At 40.0% G+C, this 20150-nt stretch overlaps 1 protein-coding gene across 3 annotated transcripts in view; it reads right to left on the reverse strand.

Annotated features, from left to right (window-relative positions):
- gabrb3 (gamma-aminobutyric acid type A receptor subunit beta3) overlaps positions 1-20150 on the reverse strand; it is a 72694-nt gene that overhangs the window by 21551 nt on the left and 30993 nt on the right. For all 3 annotated transcript variants that reach the window (XM_017423484.3, XM_017423482.3, XM_017423486.3), the window contains 5 exons: positions 9322-9542; positions 8133-8215; positions 7466-7603; positions 5850-6002; positions 1665-1909 (listed from right to left, as the gene is read on the reverse strand). In XM_017423484.3, coding sequence (XP_017278973.2) covers positions 1665-1909; positions 5850-6002; positions 7466-7603; positions 8133-8215; positions 9322-9542 — 840 coding nt within the window. The remainder of the gene's footprint in view (positions 1-1664; positions 1910-5849; positions 6003-7465; positions 7604-8132; positions 8216-9321; positions 9543-20150) is intronic.

A 20150-nucleotide genomic window follows, 5' to 3' on the forward strand; every position in this document is an offset into this window, starting at 1 on the left:
TTCCTTTCTAGTGTCTCCAGCAGCGCGTCTTTCATCTCCAGGCACGCGGCCTCCAGGTCTGCAATTCGTGTCTGCGCCTCGGTGATACTGCCCTTCTGGTTCTGTAGCTCCCGCATTATTTCCTCCCTGAATCTGCTGAGATCTTTTTTCATTGTAGTCTTTACGTCTTCTTTGAGTTCTTCAATGTCTTGCTTCATTTCGTTTTTAAACTCTTTTAAGTCATTAGAAAGCATCTTGATACTCTCCAGCAACGCGTGTTGTTGTGAGTTAGCGCTAGCTTTCCTCGTGGTAGCATTAGCATCGTCGTCACTGCCGTCTCCTGACTGTTCGCCAATATCTTGTATTTTAGACATTTTCTTCTCGGTCTTGTTAGTTTTCGGCATCTTTCCCCTTGAGTGATTTAGATTAGAGTCTAGATAATTAACAGAATTAAGCAAAGGGGAGAGGTTTTAGTTACCGATTTGGAGGAGCTTGTTTCTATGTGGCCATCTTGTTGCGGCGCTGACCCGGAAGTCTAACAGTTCAGTTTTATTCTCAACCTAATAACTTTAATTTCAAAACTGGAAACCAAAGGAAAAGATACGTAACTATATGTTCTGTAATGACAAATCAATGGAAATCACAAACAAACAGAAATTAAAAGTAAAAAACTGACTGATTAGCAGCCATTGATACAAAAAAATCAGTTCACTATAAAATTTGTCAAAATTTTATGAATTTGTACTATGTTCAAACATATCTACGACATATCTTACCCTCTTAGTGGTTGCAGTAGTGCTGGGCGATATAACGATACATATCGTGGGGACAATAGAAAAGTGTCTATTGTGATATATTTTCTTCTATCGTCTCTATAGTTTCTGTCGTTTCTATCATAATTGTATCAATGATTCATGTAAATATTTCATAACGTAGGCTACGACGAATGTATTAGTGTTGTCACTTTGCATACATTCAGTTTATAGAAGTGATAAATAATAAGAAAAAATAACTATTTTGCGAAGAACCTCCATTTTGCGACATGACGCTGCTTTACAGCAGCGGCTTTCTGCGCAGCGCGGTGTTTTCACCATAAGTGCTGAAAGATAGAGACGCATGAAGTATCAAACCCGGGGTCACAACAAATAGAGACAGCTAGCAGGCAGCCCAAGAAGAAAGACTTTTACCAAAACGAGGGGGGGACGTCTGTGATTTGGTTCAAGAAGTCCGACACGGAGCAGAAAAAGGTAATATGCTAACTCTGCTATTTTCTCATCTGACGCCAACACAACAAACCTCTTCTATCACTTAAAGAAGAACCACGAAAAAGATTATTTAACAATCCAAAAAGTGCAAACAAACAAGTTGTAAAAGAGACGGGAAAGTTGTGAAAAGTGAAACTTTAGCCGGCCGAAGATAATGGAGTCTGTTGTCATTTGATACTGTTACGTCTAACAGGTACATATATGTTGCTGCACTAAAATGCAGCAGATCTCGTTTGTGAAAGTTCAGTTAAATGTCACTTTGAAATAAAGCTTGAAAAGGGTAAGAAATTAGATTATTTTTTCATATTTTTCAGACAATAACTGACAGTGTACGTAATTGGGGTATATCGTGATATATATCGTTATCGTGATATAGAATTTTTTCCATATCACCCAGCACTAGGTTGCAGTGATTCTCACCTTGGGTCTGTCAAATTTACTGCGCTCATTATTTGCCTTCAGTGCCTTCTCAGCCAGTTTCTTCTGCATCTGAGGACCCCGTCCGAAGAAGATGTAGTTGACAAAAGCGTACTCCAGCAGAGCCAGGAACACAAAGACGAAGCAGCCCATCAGGTACATGTCTATAGCTTTGACGTAGGGGATCTTGGGCAGCGTTTCCCTCAAGTGGGTGTTGATGGTTGTCATGGTCAGCACAGTGGTGATCCCTGGAAGAAGATAAAATGGATTTCTACATTTAATTAAAAGTAGAATCATAAGCCTGAACCTGCTCTCCATGAATGAAAAAAAGAACATGATATGGTTATTTACATAAACTCTTGTGCAAATAGTGGCAGCAGCAGCTAGCTGTAACACTTATGTGTGGCGTGGGTTACTTCTTGGGAAAATTGTGTAACATGAAATTGACAGTGATATAAAAGCTTAAATGCCGTTCCCACCATACAGACAAGTTAAAAGTCTGAATGGACCCACCTCTGAAGCACATTTTTACTTCCTGTAACAACTACATTTCAGAGCAATTCAAGCAAAAACACTTTACACCACAGTCAGTTTTGCATTACACCCTTATTCCAGAAATAAGGGTGTAAATATATATATATATATATAAAGTTATATAATTAATATAAATATATATATATATTTTATAAATATATATATATATACTTGCCAAAAGTGACCTCAAGTTGAACCAAAAGTGCTACGGCTAGCTGCCAAAAACCATAAAATTTTTATTAAATTCCCAATAATGCAAAATTGACATCAGTGTAAAGATTTTATAAACTAGTGTTCCCGTGAGCTGCTATAACAGTTCTGAGATTTGGAGTTGTTTTAAGACGGCACTTTGGTCCTGGTCCCACTCGGACTAGCTGTTAACTCGTCAATCCAGTCAGAACTAATCTATTCAAACAGTTATGTACAACTGGTGAGATATTCATTGAGCATAGACGTTCTGCAGAATCCCACTTAAGAAAATGTGAAATGTTTTTTTCAAGGTAAGGATTATGGGCAAGGGGATGGCTGACCTAGATGCTCAGACTGATGCACTGACAGACTACAGAAAGAACAGAAATGCTATCATTTTATAAAGTACTACACAACATAAACAACAGTGTCTCAGTTTCTTTTCCTCTCCTGGATGGCTCGCCAACATGAACATGTTCAGGCTTACATAATTAGGACAAAAATGTTCCACTGTATGGTGTGTGAGGGGGAGTCAGGAGCAGGTCCACAGCATTGATTTTCACATACCGGAGGAAAAAAACACTCCTAACTTTTAGAGCTACTGAAAGAGAAGATGGTGGTTTAACAATCATTATGTGTTTGCTCGGGCCTCTGGTTGTGTGTGTGTGGTCATTTGTCTGTCTGTTAGCAAAATATCTCTCAAACCACTGGACGGCTATTAATTAAACTCTCAGAAAGTATTTATTGGATTAACATCTACAACTGATTACATTTCAAAGTTAACCCAAATAAAAATGGCCACCACAGCAAACTGACTTTAGGAAGCACAAAAATGGCTATAACTCTGCCTATTTTACAGTTATTGAGCTAACATTTGGTGTGATATTAGCTGAGACTCATTCCAACGTATACTCATCACTGGCTGTTCGTCTACAACTGATTACCTTTTAGAGTTAAACCAATTCAAGATGTCTGCTACAACTAAGCAACTAGCAAACACAAAAGTGGCTATGGCTTAGTAAACTTTACATATTTTGAGCTAAAATATAATGTGGTAGTAGCTGAGTCATCCCTCACACGCTGAGTGGAAACTGATCAGATGATATATTTGTTTCAAGGTTTGCCTTTAGCTATTTGGAGTCAACTCTGTTTGGTAGCAAAGTTCTGAAAAACCACTGGTCAGATTTGAATGAAACTACCTGAAACCAATGATTAGACGCATGTAACGTTTGGAACAACTAACTGACGATGGCCGCCACGGCCAGCTGACCTTGGCCGTCACAAAAATATTTAGACCTCAGTGAATCTTCCGTATATTCTTTATTTAAGATTTGGTGAGTTAATCAGCTGAGAGTCATTCACAGCACATACACCAAGTGCTACATTGTGCAACACAGGTTTGACCAAAACACCTATAACTGTCATTTGTTTAATACCGATACATTACACTAAGTCTGCCACCACTATAACTATAATGGGATTTGATCAAATGTCCCAGATTTATTTCTCATTCTCCAAAGTTAAATGTAATTTTCGCCAGCTCCTATCTGAAGCCTGCACATTTACATTTACTCAGGATACTCACACGCCCCTTAACGGCAGTGCATCATTACCTCGACAGTGATTGAGTTTGGACAGCACTGTAAGTGTAAATGCTTTCCACCTTGCATTGATCTCACATTGTCTCAGACAGCGGTCTTCTCAACGAGGCGGTGTCGAAGAAGATAAACCGCAGGAGTGGGTTTCAGGATGTTTTATTGCCCTATGGATGCTCTTCCCACCAGCACCCCAAAATATATTACACTCCTCCGATGACGGCGTACAGACAACTAAGATTTCATGACTGCTGCAATAATGTCTTACACATTTCTTACACACGGAGCACTTGGAGTGCACTGAGGCTGAATGAGGATTCCCATTAAGACAAAGATTTGAGTGGAGATCAATTGGATTAGGAGGAGTATTGTGTTTTCAGATGGTGGATTGAAACTCGGATGAAACCAGTGAGATCAAACTCTTACTACATGTCTCAAGAATTGTAAGCTTTAAAAAAAAAAGTCCATTTACGAGGTTGCAAATGCTACAGGACAAGTCCAGTATGGATTTCCAGTAAGGACATCCCTGTTTGAATAAAGCATTAGTTTCAGATTTAGAAGCCAGCAGAAAGTGTGAGTCTGAGATCCAATTAGGCATCTTATTACACCACAAGGCCACAGCCTCAAACACGCTGATGGGAATCAAGATGTTTTTATTTTTTGTTCAGTATTTATCTGTTCAAATGTGATTGAATATGAGAAGACTCACCAGTACAGCTTTGCGTGCACACTCTGTAACCAGGGATTATTTTTAGTGCAGATTCGTACCTACGTCAAATCATTAAATTTCACCTTGCTTTATGTGCTTACAAGAAAAATGGCCAACTGGTATTAAAAAAATATTCAATTTTTTTCATCCATTAACCAGCTTGTTCTTATTCTGAACTATTGATCTCCAGCAGTTTTGGGGTAAATAGTAAATGGCTTGCACTTGTATAGCGTTTTATCTAGTCCAAGGAGCCCAAAGTGCTTCACACTACAATCGGTCATCCACACATTCACACACTGATGGTGTAAGCTACACTGTAGCCACAGACTGACAGAAGTGAGGCTGCCATCACACCGACACCACCGAGCCCTCTGACCACCACCAGTAGGCAAGGCAGGTGAAGTGTCTCGCCCAAGGACACAACGGCTGAGACGGTCTCAAACCAGCAACCTTTCGGTTACAGGATGAACTCCTACCTCCTGAGCCACAACCGCTCATGAGTTCAAAAGCTATTTTGCTAACAGACAGACTGCGTTGACTTAAATAGTTAATGGATCGCAGGTGACATGTCAGTGCTCACAGTATGTGTTGTCCAGAACTGTGAGCTATTACCACACACTCAACATCTGTAATGCTGACTGAGCTATAGCAATCTTTGCATTTGCTAAGATTTCCTTTGGTGTCCATCTTGAATTGGATTGAGTCCAAAATTACATCAATTGGACATACAAATTCAGTAATTACTGCCCATTGGCTCATGAGATATTTCGCTAACAAACAGAGTTGACTTCAGTAGTTAATGGCAAAGCTTTCAAAACAGAGTTTATGCAATCTGCCAGTGTTCAGAGTATGACTCTCAGCTACTACCACACCAAAGCTTAGGTGGTCAGTGTCATACAATTGGCTTAGTTATCGCCATTTTTGTGTTTTCTAAGGTTGCTTAGCTGTGGCAGCCGTACTGAATGGGGTTGACTCCAAAAGGTAATTTGATGTATATTCAGTTATTACTTTTTGATTATTACTTTTAATAAACAGTTTCCCTGTAATAGTTTATAAACCAACACAGCATACCAAACTTTGTATGCTGCTGTTATTTTCATCTAACGTCTTTTTCCTGCAACAAGTGACTTGTTTGAATTCACTGCATGGAAAACATCATACCTAATGCAACTCTGGCAGCCGAAGCGTCATAATTTATCCAGAACGACACCCAGGACAAGATGGTGATAAGGATGGAGGGCATGTACGTCTGCAGAATGAAGTAGCCGATGTTTCGCTTCAGCTTGAAGCTCAGAGACAGCCGAGGGTAGGCACCTGCAGGATGAGACGGGGAAGAAGAGTCAGCTGACCTTGATTCAAATGGATCCTGGGGATCCCCTCCCCTTTGGCTCAAAACAGTGTTGTCAAAGTTGCAAATGAGGTGAAGAAAATAATTTGACTTCACAAAAAAAAAACAACCTAAAACAGAAAATGAAATGCAGTGCCATGAGGGCTTTATGAAACAGCTGTAAAAAAGTACAGAGCACCTATAGCAACATCTGTACAAATTTCACATTACCTTTAAAACTGTTTTTAGAAGTTCACTGAGATCTATGCACGTTTTGATAAATTAAAATGTAAAACTTATATAAATGTGTTAAAAGTGCCTGCAGATGTTTCCTAAGTTGCATTGCATTAGGCTTGGATCAGAATAAACTTTCTGTTTGGGCTCCAAAGGGCCCCGCCTTCTGTTTTGAATCTCAGATTCAGGAGGAACAATGTGGGTTCTGTTCCTGCCGTGGAACACTGGACCAGCTCGTTTCCCTCACTAGGGTCCTCGAGGGAGCATGGGAGTTTGCCTAACCAGTCCACAAGCGTTTAGTGGATTTGGAGAAGGCGTTCAGCCGTGTTCAACAGGGTACCCTGTGGAATGTATGAAACTGGGAGCCCGCTGCTATGGGGCATTCAGTCCACACGTTGATGATGTGAGATTCTGGTTTTCGTTGCTGGCAGTAAGTCAGACGTCTTCAGGGTGAGAGTCAGACTCTGCCAGGCTGCCTGGTGACTTTTATTCAGTTCAAAACTTTTACGAACGGAATTTTCATCAGCTTCCATCTCTGCTATTTGCAGATGACGTGGTCCTGTTGGCGTCATTGTGCCGTGATCTCCAGCTCTCACTGGAGTGGTTCGCAGCGGAGCGTGAAGCAGCTGGGCTGAAGATCAGCGCCTCCAAATCTGAGGCCATGGTCCTCAGTTGGAAAAGGGTGGACTTGGACTGCCCTCTCCGGGTTGGGAGTGAGGTGCTGCCTCAAGTGGAAGAGCCCAAGTGTTCCTGGGTTTTGTTCACAAGTGAGGGATGAATGGAAAGATCGACAGACAGATCGGCGCAGCTTCAGCAGTACATGCCCAACTGGGAGGAGACCCCAAGGAAGACCCAAGGAGACTATGTCCTCTTGGCTGGCCTGGGAACGCCTTGGAATAAACCAAGAGGAGCTGGAAGAGGAGGCAGTGGAAAGAGATGTCTGAAAACTGAAATTTGGGGTACTTCAAACGGTTATTTGTTGATGTCGTTTTCAGTTAAAGTCAAACTAATACTCTTGCTTTTTATCTACTGCTGTGTGAGCAAATCTAAGCAGCAGGGTTTAAAGAATGTTGAAGGCTCAGCCTGATCTGATCCAACCACAGCCTGTAACTCCATACAGGTGCCAAATATATCCTCATTTTATTGATACAGTTTGAAGCTATGAACAATTCTGCACCACAGGAACACCATTATTGTGACTTCCTCTTTAATTTACCGGTGGAAAACACCACGTTCCTGGAGACCAGCTTGTAGTCGACGATGGAGAACTGAGGGAGCTCGATTCGTGTCACCCCGGTCACAGCACTCTCTCCTCCCATCCAGTAGAACTCGATGTCATCTGTTGTGTAACCATCTGTAAGAAAACAAGCCACAAGGTGTAAGGCTTCTGAGTGGGGGGAAAAAGTCCTGAAAAGTGCAGCCGTCTCATTTTGTTGGACAGACGAATTCATCCACAGCTAATTTAAACGGAGTGCTGTGAACCCGCTGCTTGCATGAGATGCACAGTAAATCTTTGTGGAAAAATTTGCGCTCCTGCAGGTAGACAGACCACATGCACAGGATTCATAACTGTCAATACTTTTATGGTGGCAGAAATGGCCAAACATGCCATCATGACGGATGATGTTGGACTAATCATTACCGCGCTCCACTAAAGGAAATAGCTGTCTGTTTAAAAACCCGTCTGCGTTGACGAAATCATTTTAACTGGAAACGATGCGGCGAGCAATCTTGCTGAGATACGACAAGTTAATAAATCCAGAGCAATTCATACAGCCTGTGCAGTTTTGTCCCCACGAGATGAGGATTGTAAAAACTTCTTTATGAGAATGCGGCACTGCTCATCATTTTTAAGCGAGGAGAAAGTTAAGGCGGAAACTTACAACTTTCGATTTCCAGAGTGCAGTTCTGCTCATCCAGGGGGTATCGCCTCAGATCCATCATGCAGGCTGCTGTTGTCGTGATTCTGAAGGTAAACAAATAAAAAGAGTTAAACAATAAAAGATACACATTATGAGCAGTTGTACCTCTTCTTGTTTTATGCGCATGCTCCACACCCTGTCTCCTGTTTTTGGCGTATTGTTGTGGCAGTGTTACAGCGCCACATACAGACGAGGCATAATTACTACAACGTTTTGGGTCTCTTTTGAAGTTTCAGTGTGGACGGAGACATTTCTAAAAACGGTGCTGTTTACAAGGATATTTTTGGAATCGACATAAAAATATCTTTCTGAAAAAACTCCAAAACAAAACAAAAACTTTGGTTCCGTGTGAAGGAGGCCAGAAAAAAAAAAGGAAGTGAAAACAGTACATCACTGGGTGCCATTCTGTTAGCGACTGAGTTTTTTAAAATGTCTCGAAACATTTCCAGGGGCTCTCAGCTTCCTTAAATCAGTGGCTGGGTCGTGCGCTCGTGTTGCTTGAATTTTCAACATGCTCCAATAAAAATTACAAAACAAATTTTATTTAAAAAAGGTTGCAGAGTTGCCAAGGGGAACCTGGAACCTGTCTGGAACTTATCTTAATTTAGTTTCTGTAATTTTAGAGCGCTACAGCTGAATTATTTATGAATTACCACCTGTTCATGTTGCATATTTCCATCCGACTCTTTACTAAAAGTGTTTAAATCTGAAACTGTCACATCAAACAGCATCCATCATCCAGCAGTCCATTACTGTTATAGTGACAGTGATAATAATAATAAAATTAGGTGTAACATAAGAATTGTTTGAAATCACTTTGTTATTCTGATGGGAAAAAAGCTTGTTTTCTTTAGTTTACTTGGTTAGTTTGTAATATCAAGAAAGTCACATCAAAATTAATACCAGCAGGTACTGTTTTTCTCAGTTTCCATACATAGACATACTAAAAAATGAGAAACGTTTGAAACAACATGAGGCGTTTTGACAAAATGAATCTTTATCTCTCTTCTGACCAGTAAGTGAGTACACGTCATTGAGAGCACAAGGCATAGCCCTTAAAATGTGACAATTCTGGAGGAAGGACTGAGGATTCGCAAGATAAAACAGGGTTAACCTGAAAATCACATGAAGTTCTTGATAAAGTTCGGACCTGAGGCCGTAGAGAACAGTCCCATCCGGGTGGAGTCGAATCATCCGGTTCTTCACTGTAACACCGTGCACAAAGGATTTCTTGTCATTGAGGAAGTAGGTGTCCGGGACCCAGAGCTGATCTGCCACTCTGTTGTCTAGAGTCAAGTTGAGGGGGATCCCTGCATAGGCCAGCCTCTTATCCCTCCAATACTGCTGGAAGTACATCGTCAAAGTGTAGTCCTGTGGAAAGTAAAGGAGAGCCGTTATGGATCAGCTTTTGACATTTGCAGTCTTGAGCTCCGGATGGATTTTGTTTTGAGAAACAAAATTGATATTTACAAAAATATGGACATTCTGCCCTCAGTGACCAAACACGACAAGAAATCCTCCATAAACTACGGGCAAATTATCCCACAAACAGCAGATCACTATCCTGCCTCACCCAGCATCAGTGACTTTTTATGTTAGAACTGATCACTTATTTTCAGATTGATAGATATAAATGTTATTACTTATTGCCAACCTTACCTGTAGTGGCATTAATGATTTATTGAGCTTTCATTTGCAGCAGCCTCCACAAGCTGATCCATCAAACACAAAAGCTTTTCCAGCCCTTTAATGGCGCTCTTTACAAGCTTTCCTGGTTCTGTTCTGCTGACTAATGTTCTCTTAAATAAATAAGCATGTCTCAGGGCATAAATAAAAACATAGCTAAGCTGAAAATGCCCATCCACTGATGGGATTATATATCTAGAAGAAAAAGTGTGAAAAATGACTAAATCTGACTGAAACTTTAACTTAACTAATTGATCTGAGTTGGCCTTTGTGGTCTCAAATGAAAGACAAAGATAAAGGATTGAAATATTTTCATTTCCTCGCAGCACAAAGAGGCTGCGTGAGGTTTGACTGACAAACTGTGAGCTTGTTTTGCTTTAAGTGACTTCACACCGTGTGGTTTGAAGGAGTAATGTGGCTGAGAGTCACCCCCAACACTTACTCAGGGCCCTAACAGATCACACAAGCTCTTTGTTGAAACTTTGGCAGCCAAGGAGGCAGGCGATAGGCTTTTTTTTTTTTTAAGGAATTCTTCTTCATCTTATAAATGATTTAGGGTGTGTATTATTATTTTTAGTTTTAGCTTAGTTTAGTTCTGTACATTTAGTCATGTTTAGATCTGTTGGTTTAGCTTAGCTTATTTAGACAATTAGTACCTGTCATTATCATGTTCTGTAACTTTGTCTGTAATTTGTTCTTGTGTTGTAAAGCACTTTGAGTCGCCTTGTGCTGAAAAGTGCTATATAAATAAATGTACCTACCTACCGACCTATCGCTGTTGTCTATAGGTTTTAAGACTAGGTTTTGATGTGGTGGGAGCTGAGTCATTCACACATACTCAGGTCAACATCAGCTAACACATTTTACACATAGTTCCTGGCTAAAAATTGGGATTGTTGATTAGATTTAATTTTATTGCCCCTACTTAGAAGCACTTGCAGCAGCTCTGTGAAGAGTAGATGTGGTCCCACGTGTGGGTTGGTGAATCAGTTTTGTTTAAAAGCCCTTAGAAACTCCAGCGATGGAGCCCTTCAACCAACACACTCCTTCCATGTCTGGACCGCTGCTATTTTCGACTGTTTGAGATCCTCAGATCCCACTTCAGCAGTTCTCCTCAAATGCCTTCAATACGTCTTCAGCATCTCAGAAAAAAAGCTGCACAACGTAACTCGGCAGGAAACGGGAGTACAGAACGCCCTCGTGATTCCCAGAGGAGTTTATTTATTTGTTTAATCGCTGCTGAGGCAGTTTGTTTAAACATGTGGACAGCAATGGACAGGTGAGCTCACGTTGGGTAATGTATCTAAAATTAGAGACAGTAATTCGCAATGGAAGGTCTCGAGAGTGTTGCTCCCACTAAAACACCAAAATAATGCTGTTCGTTTCAGCAGCCTCACTGTCATTAATGCTCCATTCTTCGTGTCTGAGAAACTCCCAGGAGGAATGAACATCTTGAGCAGAAGAGATTGCCTCAGTTTAGAATGTTCCACTCCGACGTCCACGGCCATTTTTACCTAATTATTCCCATTTGTCCGATAAGTATTAGAGCTACTTTGGATACAGAAATGACGGAGAAACATCTAAGTGAGTGGAATATTAGATCTGAACTTTCAGAATCTGCTCTTAATGCACGAGCCATAATTTACTCTCTAACTGGATTTCAATAAAACATTTGACTGTGCTGGCTGAAAATGGCTGAAATCAATACAGCGAAATGGCAAATGCTTAATCTGATTTCTATGCAAAACGATGAAATACATCAGTTACAGCTGATGAGTCAAAAGCCTTTCAAGAATTATTGTTTCTAGTTCACTCAGACTCACTTCAGTCGAGAAATTATTGACTGATAGCAAAAGGTTTTACAAGTGTTATTAAAGGATAAAGGCTCCCATTCTTAGTAGAACTAAAAGAACCAAAGCAGCAACACAGACTTCTAAACTTCAATGCAACAAATTTGATACTTCATATTTTCTAAAGTGAAGCTCTGTGAAAAGGTTACGAACAAACAGTATCTTACCCGACGTGGATATCTCTCTGAACGTCCTTAATTTGGAGAAACAGAGCTAGTCTGAGCAAAGCCAAAATAAAAGTGGACTGCCACCACCTTAAAATATCTCCAGCGTAAAAAATTTCAGAGCAATTCATGCGAACATTATTTTTTTAAAACTTTTATATCACAGTCAGTTTTGCATTACATGGTTATTCGCACAGAATTCTGTGGTTAGCTAGATGTAGCCCTTTCTGAGCAGCCTGGGGTTACTTCCACAACTAATATCATTCTGCCAAAATAACCATGTAGGACAAAAATGACTGGAATGTGAAGGTTTATACAATTTACATAAACTGCTGTAAACCGAAGCTACATATTCATGTTTGAGAAGCAGTATCTCAGCGGGTTGCAATGCTTGAAGACTAGCTGGCAACTCAAAACTCAACTAAATTTTCCAAACTTAGACTGTTCAAAGAGCTATCTACAACAGAGAAGCTATTAAATGCTTAAAACCACTCCGTAGAACCCTACTTTAAAAGATCTTAAGCATCCCCTAATATTGATGTAATTCAGGGGTCTGCAACCTTTACCAAAAGAGCCATTTCTGCCCTTTTTCTCGCTAAATAAAATTAAAATTTGACAGGATTTGCACAACGTACTACAACAGTGGTCATCAACTAACGGCACGCAGGCCACATACAGCCTGATGGCACCTTTACTGTTTAGTGGGGACGGTAGAAGCTTGAAATAAAAATAAAAAATATATAAATACTGCATGTAAAATGTTTTTTACATTATAAAGTAAAAAAACCTTTAATATATTGGTGAGATTTATTGATATTTTTACACGTTAGGACAAAAAAAGAGACCATAATTGTGTAAAAAAGGCCCCCTTTGCAAAGATTTAAACACCAAACTATGCAGACTCATGTGAGGCATAATATATATGTGTGGAAAATTTAACTGACCTAATGAATAAAAATATAAATAAAAACAGAGACCTTCATTTACTTCCTCATTAATCTTGTTGTTATCAACTGTAAGCTTTTACTTCTAATTCTTACTGCTATCAAACTGACCTGCCATATTTTTTGTAGAAATTTATAACTCACTGAATTAAGTGTTTTCAGAACTGCCTTTTTTCCCAGCAACTTGCCTTAAAGATTTTCAACAAATGTGAGTTTTCCGGTGGATTAAAGAGAAAGATCACAATGTTTGGCTTAAAGTTGGATTAATGAAGCAACCAATAGACTAATGTGCCAAAAGCAAGATCTGATCAACATGTTTCACTCTTTTTATTATTAGTTTTATTCATGTGTTTGAAAAACCTGCTCAAACTATCTTTTCTTTTGTTTTTATATCAGTAAAATCAACCAATTTGAATTAAACTTAGCTGTTTGTGATGCAGACCACAGGAGACAGAATAAGGTTTGTACTCAGCTCAGGAGGAAAATGAGGCTCAGTGGGAGGGTGAGACATGTCATCTTCAGCTTAAAAACTTCTTATTCCCATACTATGATATGGTTCATGTGTGCCAATCAAACGCTGTTTACGTCAGCCTAACATGAGGAAATCTACTGGGAGTACATGAAGAGCACTAATTATTATCCCATGTAGAAAGGAGGTTTTATTATCACTTCACAAGACAGTTAAATGTTCTCAGTAGAATTCAAACGAGTAGTAGATGCATTGTGCTAACCATGCATTTAATCATTTTTATCTCGTCATCCATTCAGGGTTGATTTCTTTCCCTTAACTGTCTCTTAAACCGGTTTATTGTGGGTACTCTCATTTAATTAGGATGCACGTGAGGAAACTAAGTGTTTTGATAACTATACTTTGACTTTTTAGGGAGTGAATCCAAACTGTTCACTGCAGTGATCCAGTCAAGCATCACTGATAGAAACAACAAAGTTATGACGAGGCAGTATGTCCTTCCATCCATCCATCCATCCATCCATCCATCCATCCATCCATCCATCCATCCATCCATCCATCCATCCATCCATCCATCCATCCATCCATCCATCCATCCATCCATCCATTTTCTTTACTCACTTTTTCCTTTTCAGGTCGCAGGGAGCTGGTGCCTATCTCTGGCAGTTGTAGTGCGAGAGGCGGGGGACACCCTGGACAGGTCTCCAGTCCGTCACAGGGACATTCATGCTTTCACTCACGCCTAGGTACTAATTACCCTAACATGCATGTTTTTGAGCTGGTGAAAACCCACACATTCATGGGAAGAACATGCAAACTCCACGCTGTGAGGCAAACTTCCAACCTTCTTGCTGTGAGGCGACAGTGCTAACCACTACTCCACCATGCCACAAAGTAGTATGTGGTCATTTTATTTTTAATTCATTTAGCAGGCAAAGAACAATAAATTGTTCCACATAGACTTAGTTAATTGCTATCTTTGCCAATTTACTGTTGGAAAAATAGCATGCAATATTCTGCAGCTGTATGCTTCTGCTGCAGAATAAACTGCAACATGATTTATGCTTTTATAACTAAATCAAGGGAAGTCCTAGGATTCCTTGAAGGATTGCATATCGTTCATTGCCTTTTATTCTAGAGTTTTAGGCCTCGTTGACACTGAAACACAGTTTCTCCAAAGCAATCTTTCTTATTCGTTGTTTCTAAAAATATATTCTCGTAAGCATCGCGCTGTTTCTAGAAATGTCCTGATTTACATGGAAACACCAGAAATGACTGAAAACGTTGTAGGAACTAAGCCAGGCCTGTATGTGGCGCTGTAATGGTGCTACACAAATACACATGAGCATAAAGCTTACATGCTTACACAGTGCTAAAATATAAACATAAGAAGAAGTAGACGCCTTCAAGACTTAGGTTAGATTAGAGCTGTGGCTATGACATCATTGTTCTCAAAAGGGTGTGTTTTGGCCGTCTACATAAGTACGTTCCCGATAAATATATTCCTGATAAGTATCGAGTATGGGGTGATGTTTACACGAGAACAATCTCTGGAAACATTAGTGTTTTTTCTGTATTTATTGTGGCAAATCAAAAATGGATACCATATTTTCCACACTATAGGACACAGTGGATTACAAGACGTAGTGTCAATGAATGGTCCATTTTCGACCGGACTATAAGGTGCACCTTTGTGCACCTCCAGTTTTTGCAACTTCACGCAAACCCAGCGCGCTCCATACAAAATGGACGATTTTGCTGCCCTAGCGGAGCTGGTTCGCCTGTATCAGTTTTTATATGATCCCTGTATGACAGAGGGATCAAAACACGGTTCAAAACTCATAGAAGATGCTGCACCGGCGTAAGGATCAAGTATAAACGCCTACACCGCTCGCTCAGGTCCGAGCGCTGAGTATGGAGCCCTGCGCAACTATAACTGAGCCTTAATGCTGCAAACGGTGCAGCTTTGTAGTTTACCCAAAGTTGTACTAAAACATTACGACTTCTTACATATATAAGGCGCTCCGGATTCTAAGGCGCACTGTTGTTTTGTGGGAAAATTTAAGGCTTTTAAGTGCGCATTATAGTCCGGAAAATACGGTACATGGATATTGCTGTGCTCATTGAATCTGCTGTAGTTTCCATGCCAGGCAGGGTTGCCAGATAGAAAATGATAAACTATCATGCTGTCGCTTTCAAATTATTGTATTTTGATCCAAGCTATCATATGTGCTGAGTGAGGAGCGCTTTCTCGGAGGGGGGAGGTTTTACCATTAGTTGTGTGTTGTGACTGGCAAATATGTACACAGAAAAGCAGGGGGCCTTGACCCTAAACCTATGTTACAATAATTATCGTATATCTGGCAACACTGATGCCAGGCTTTCAACATCATGCATCTAAACAGTTACAGCCAACCAGGGCTCAGAAGGCTTCGGTTTTCAGAGGAAAAGAGTGCTGTTGCAGTGTACACGAACGGCTGAAACGCAGCAGAAAATCTACTACTTCACTCAAAAACAGCGTTGTGTAAACAGCCCCTGTTAGTACCAGATACTCTACCAGTACATACCCAATATGTTCTACAAGAGTACACAAAAATACAAGGATAGCATATAAAGATTTGTTCACTCTGGAACCTGTTTTCAAAAAAATACCATTTCAGACGTCCTAAAATGTTTTTGTGCGGACGTGAGGTTGAAACAATAAACACAGACACACACACACACACACACAAAAGCAAAAACATTATCACCCGTCTAAAAATTGTCTGTTTATTTTTTTAAATATTCTTTCACACTGAAACCATTCCCTCTAAGAAGACATGTAGATTGTTACCAGCTCCATGATTAAAATATTCTGATGCCCTAAAGGGTTGAATAAATTGCAGTTTAAACAGGGCTTGTCTCAACTTATTTAAAGCTTAAGTTTTTCCACAGTGGCTTGTTTAACAGGGAGTCGAGCAGTTCTGCCCAATAAAAGCTCTTGAAGTTCCATTTTTATTTGAAGTACCCTGAAAGAGTGAAGAGGAGAGGTTTTTCTTCTGCACACAGGTTATATATTCCTGTAGGGTCACGTCCCATTATTGTGTAAGACTAAACGCAGCAGAACAGTGTGAAACTCTGCATGTGGCTTACAGAGGAGTACATCACTGTTTCTGGCTGAGTTCTCCTTACTTTACGAGTAGCAGGAGCCTGCGGCTTTTCGGTGCTTTGTGTGGCTGACTTATTAACTCAGCCCCTCCATAAAAATCTGGGAGAACATCTGTGGGATGAGATTTTTTAAGGGTAACGCTTCCTTCAGGCAGAGCTTGGTTAATGTGAGAGTGTCAAAATGGATGGGAGTTTTTAGCACATGATGGATTTGTCTTTTAGCTGACTCATACTGAGGCGATGTGTAACAACACTCCTGCTTTTGAAGCTTTAGAAGTTCGATGTGACGGACAGGTGCTCCTCGGCATTGTGGGTAACTTCTGATACAGGGGGTTCTGGAAAGTTGCACAAATACAGCGTTTTTGTCCCTGGACTCAACCAGCGAAAAACACAAATATGACAGAAGTAACTGGGTTGGAACAAAACAATCTGAATTTTACAGCAACAAAATGGTATAATTAAAACACTAACTCTAACAAGGACTCATATCGACAGGTTAGAACAGAGCAACTCTGTCTGTTTAGATCAAACTCCAACACCTTTGTTCTTCCTACTTCCCACCAGATGAGACAGAATGTTAAACTAAAAACAGCTTCACTCTATAGATCAGTGGTTTCCAAACTTTTCAGCTTCCAAACCCTAAAATAATAGTGACAAAGGCGTGTGATCCCATCTGTTGGCTGTTTAAATATCTCAAAAATGCTTATGACCCTATTAAAAAAGGGCATATTGACAACACACACAGTCTTAACATCCATTATGCTATGTTTTAAATCAATTTATGACTTATATTTCAATTCTTTGTAACAATTATGGTGCAAATATATCATAGAAACTTGGTTTTTAATTGTAAGTTGATATCTGGACATTATCTAAGGATCCCTACTTGGTGTTGTGTGACCCACATTGGGGTCCCGACCCCAGCTTTGGGAGTCATTGCTATAGATAATCCCACTTAGATGTCTGTAAAGGCTTATACATTATTCTAGCAGAGGTCCTCAAGGTAGTTACAAAGGTCCACAACAGCAGGGTACCAGGAGTGAACAACATTCAATCTGAGACGTTAAAAGGTCTGGATGTGATGATGCGCCTTTTCAATGTCACAAGATGAACTGGGAGCAGAACCTGTGTAGTGACAGACGGAGGTCCCTTCCTGATCCTGATCTTTGTCCTCTTTTGTACCTCTGTTGTTGCTTTGTGCCCGATTTTGTGGCCATTTGACATCACATTTCAGCTTTATTTGCTCTTATGTTAAATCCATTCATGATTACTTGAAATGATGCTGAGTGTGTTGTTTGTTTTTTTTGTCAGGATTCAAACTGAACTGGACCTTGGGCTCCTGTGGTACAATCTGATGGGATGACAACTGATGAAAATCGGGTAGGTTCAGTTAGATCCTGAATCATTTTCAAATTCTCAATGTCAGATGCGCTGTTTATTTGAAACTCCTACTTAAGCAAAGAATTCTTGTTAAATATGAAGTATCACTGGACTTTTAATTTACAGGGAAATTCCCAGTAACCCCATGGTATAAACATGTTTTCGATGAACACATAGCTTCATCTGTAGCCTTGAAATGTTGGATAACACCGATGATGCTCAATAGCAATCACCACACATATTGGACCATTCTGGAAAAAAATGAGTCTCTTGCTTCAGGAGAAAAGAAGAAAATGATGTTCATGATCACAGAAAGACCCTGGTGCCGGTGAAAGTAATACACACAGTAAAGCTAGGTGTTAAAAAATGGAAACTGTAAGGTAAGGTATCTGCAGAGTTCACACAGTCCTGTCAGTGATCCCACGTTCATGTACATCCCATCAAGATGGTGTGGATATTTTTAGTTGGCTGACAAATCCGAGACCCGTCTGCTTCTATAAAACGCCTTATGGAGATACCGTCCCATCATCTCTATCGTGAGCAGATCATTTTCAACACATGCTCAAGCCACTGGGAGGGTTTCGTTCAAAGACGTGTTCAATTCTTCAGGCTTCAGGAGGAGGAGACGAACACTTCCTGCGTTCCCGTCTGCATGCCTGAAGCCATTAACACAGACAGTCTCATATGATCGCAGAGAAGACTCAGTGCTTTCACATAAGATAGGCAGCTGCTCTCAAGCTAAACTTGGGTGTGGACCTTAATGTGGACAGTACTTTTGTCCTATTAAGTGCTGATTTTTGTTACCAGATTATAGATTTTAAAAGCAAATGAGTGAAAAAGATGAATATGTTTACTGTGTATGTGCAAAAAATGTCCACAATAACTAAGATGTGCAGAACTATTGGTGGGTGAATTATGTGTGAATAACAGCTAATTTTCTACAACATAAAGCCAGCTACTGTATTTTAAGTAGTTTAAAAACTGAGACAAAAGTGGTTTTGGTTCACTGATGTGACTGAAAGCCTGTCCAATGTGGAGCTTACATGTTCCCCTTGTGCATGATTTGACGTTTGCTTGTTTTTCCCTCCCCCTGGTCCAAAGAATAAAAGACTAAATTGATGAATGAGATTGAGTGTTTTTAAAATGGAGAATCGACAATAGCTGAAACCTTTTTGATAAACCTGATTTTTTTCACCTTTTGACTTAAGTCCAGGTTAATGTCCCTCTTCAGAGCACATTCATCAAAATGGAAATGGCGAAAACATTAAGAAATGGAGGTTGTCGTTAAATGAACAGGATTCCCAAAACTAAAAAAAAGAAAAATTATAATAATAATAATAATAATTTGTACAGAATGAATGTAATTTTGGGAGCAATAAAATGATGTGTAAACCCACCATAAGCGAACAAGCAGACAGTAGAGTTCAGCCACTCTGTGCTTCTCTTCCAGTTCTTCTGGAGATGCATTAAAATGCACCACGGGTACATTTCATCACACACACTTGTCAGGACAGGATGTCAGGGGTTATTTCCTCTCAGACCATGTGATTGGACTCAAGCTCTGTCAGCACTTCACACCGCTGATAGATGGCATAAAGGCATTAAACTGAACAGAGCTCCAAGTGAGCCAGCTGCAACCCACACAGCCATTTTTCAAGCCTGTTTTCTTACTCTTCCTTTTTTTTTGAGTCATCTTATTCTGGAGGGAAAAGGCGAAGAGACGCAGCTATTCAGCTAGCCCTTCAGGTTTGAATTAGCTTGGCTAAATGGTAAATAGCAATAATAATAGGATGTGCTTATGTAGTGCCTTTCTAGCCAAGCAGGCCACTCAAAGCGCTTTACAACGCAGTCTGCCCTCACTTACTCATCCACATTACTAATCTGAATAAATCACGCTATTGATCTAATCAGTGCTTTAAACTCCATACACCGACAGGGCACACATCAAAGACAGTGAGGGGCTCAGTGCCTTGCCCAGGGACATGTCATGTGACTGCTCCCTGGAATTGAACCTCCAGCTCCAACTCATATGAGGATGGCCGCTTTAACCACTGAGCCACAGCTGACGCCGAATGAGTTCTGTCCAATCGAGCTGTACAGAAGTCAAGAGGGGACACGCATGGAAATGTGTTTTCGTGAGATTATTTTTAAGATAATGATGCGTTTGTCTCAGTATCTCAATATAAGGATCCTAATGTAGAGATAACAATTATCTTCTTATCTCAAGATAATAAAGCCTGTTTTGCTTTTTATTTATTTATTTTCTATTTTTTCAATAATGGGCTAATATATATATATATATATATATATATATATATATATATATATATATATATTTT

The sequence above is a fragment of the Kryptolebias marmoratus genome, linkage group LG24, assembly GCF_001649575.2.
Source record: "Kryptolebias marmoratus isolate JLee-2015 linkage group LG24, ASM164957v2, whole genome shotgun sequence".
NCBI classification, from domain to species: domain Eukaryota; kingdom Metazoa; phylum Chordata; class Actinopteri; order Cyprinodontiformes; family Rivulidae; genus Kryptolebias; species Kryptolebias marmoratus.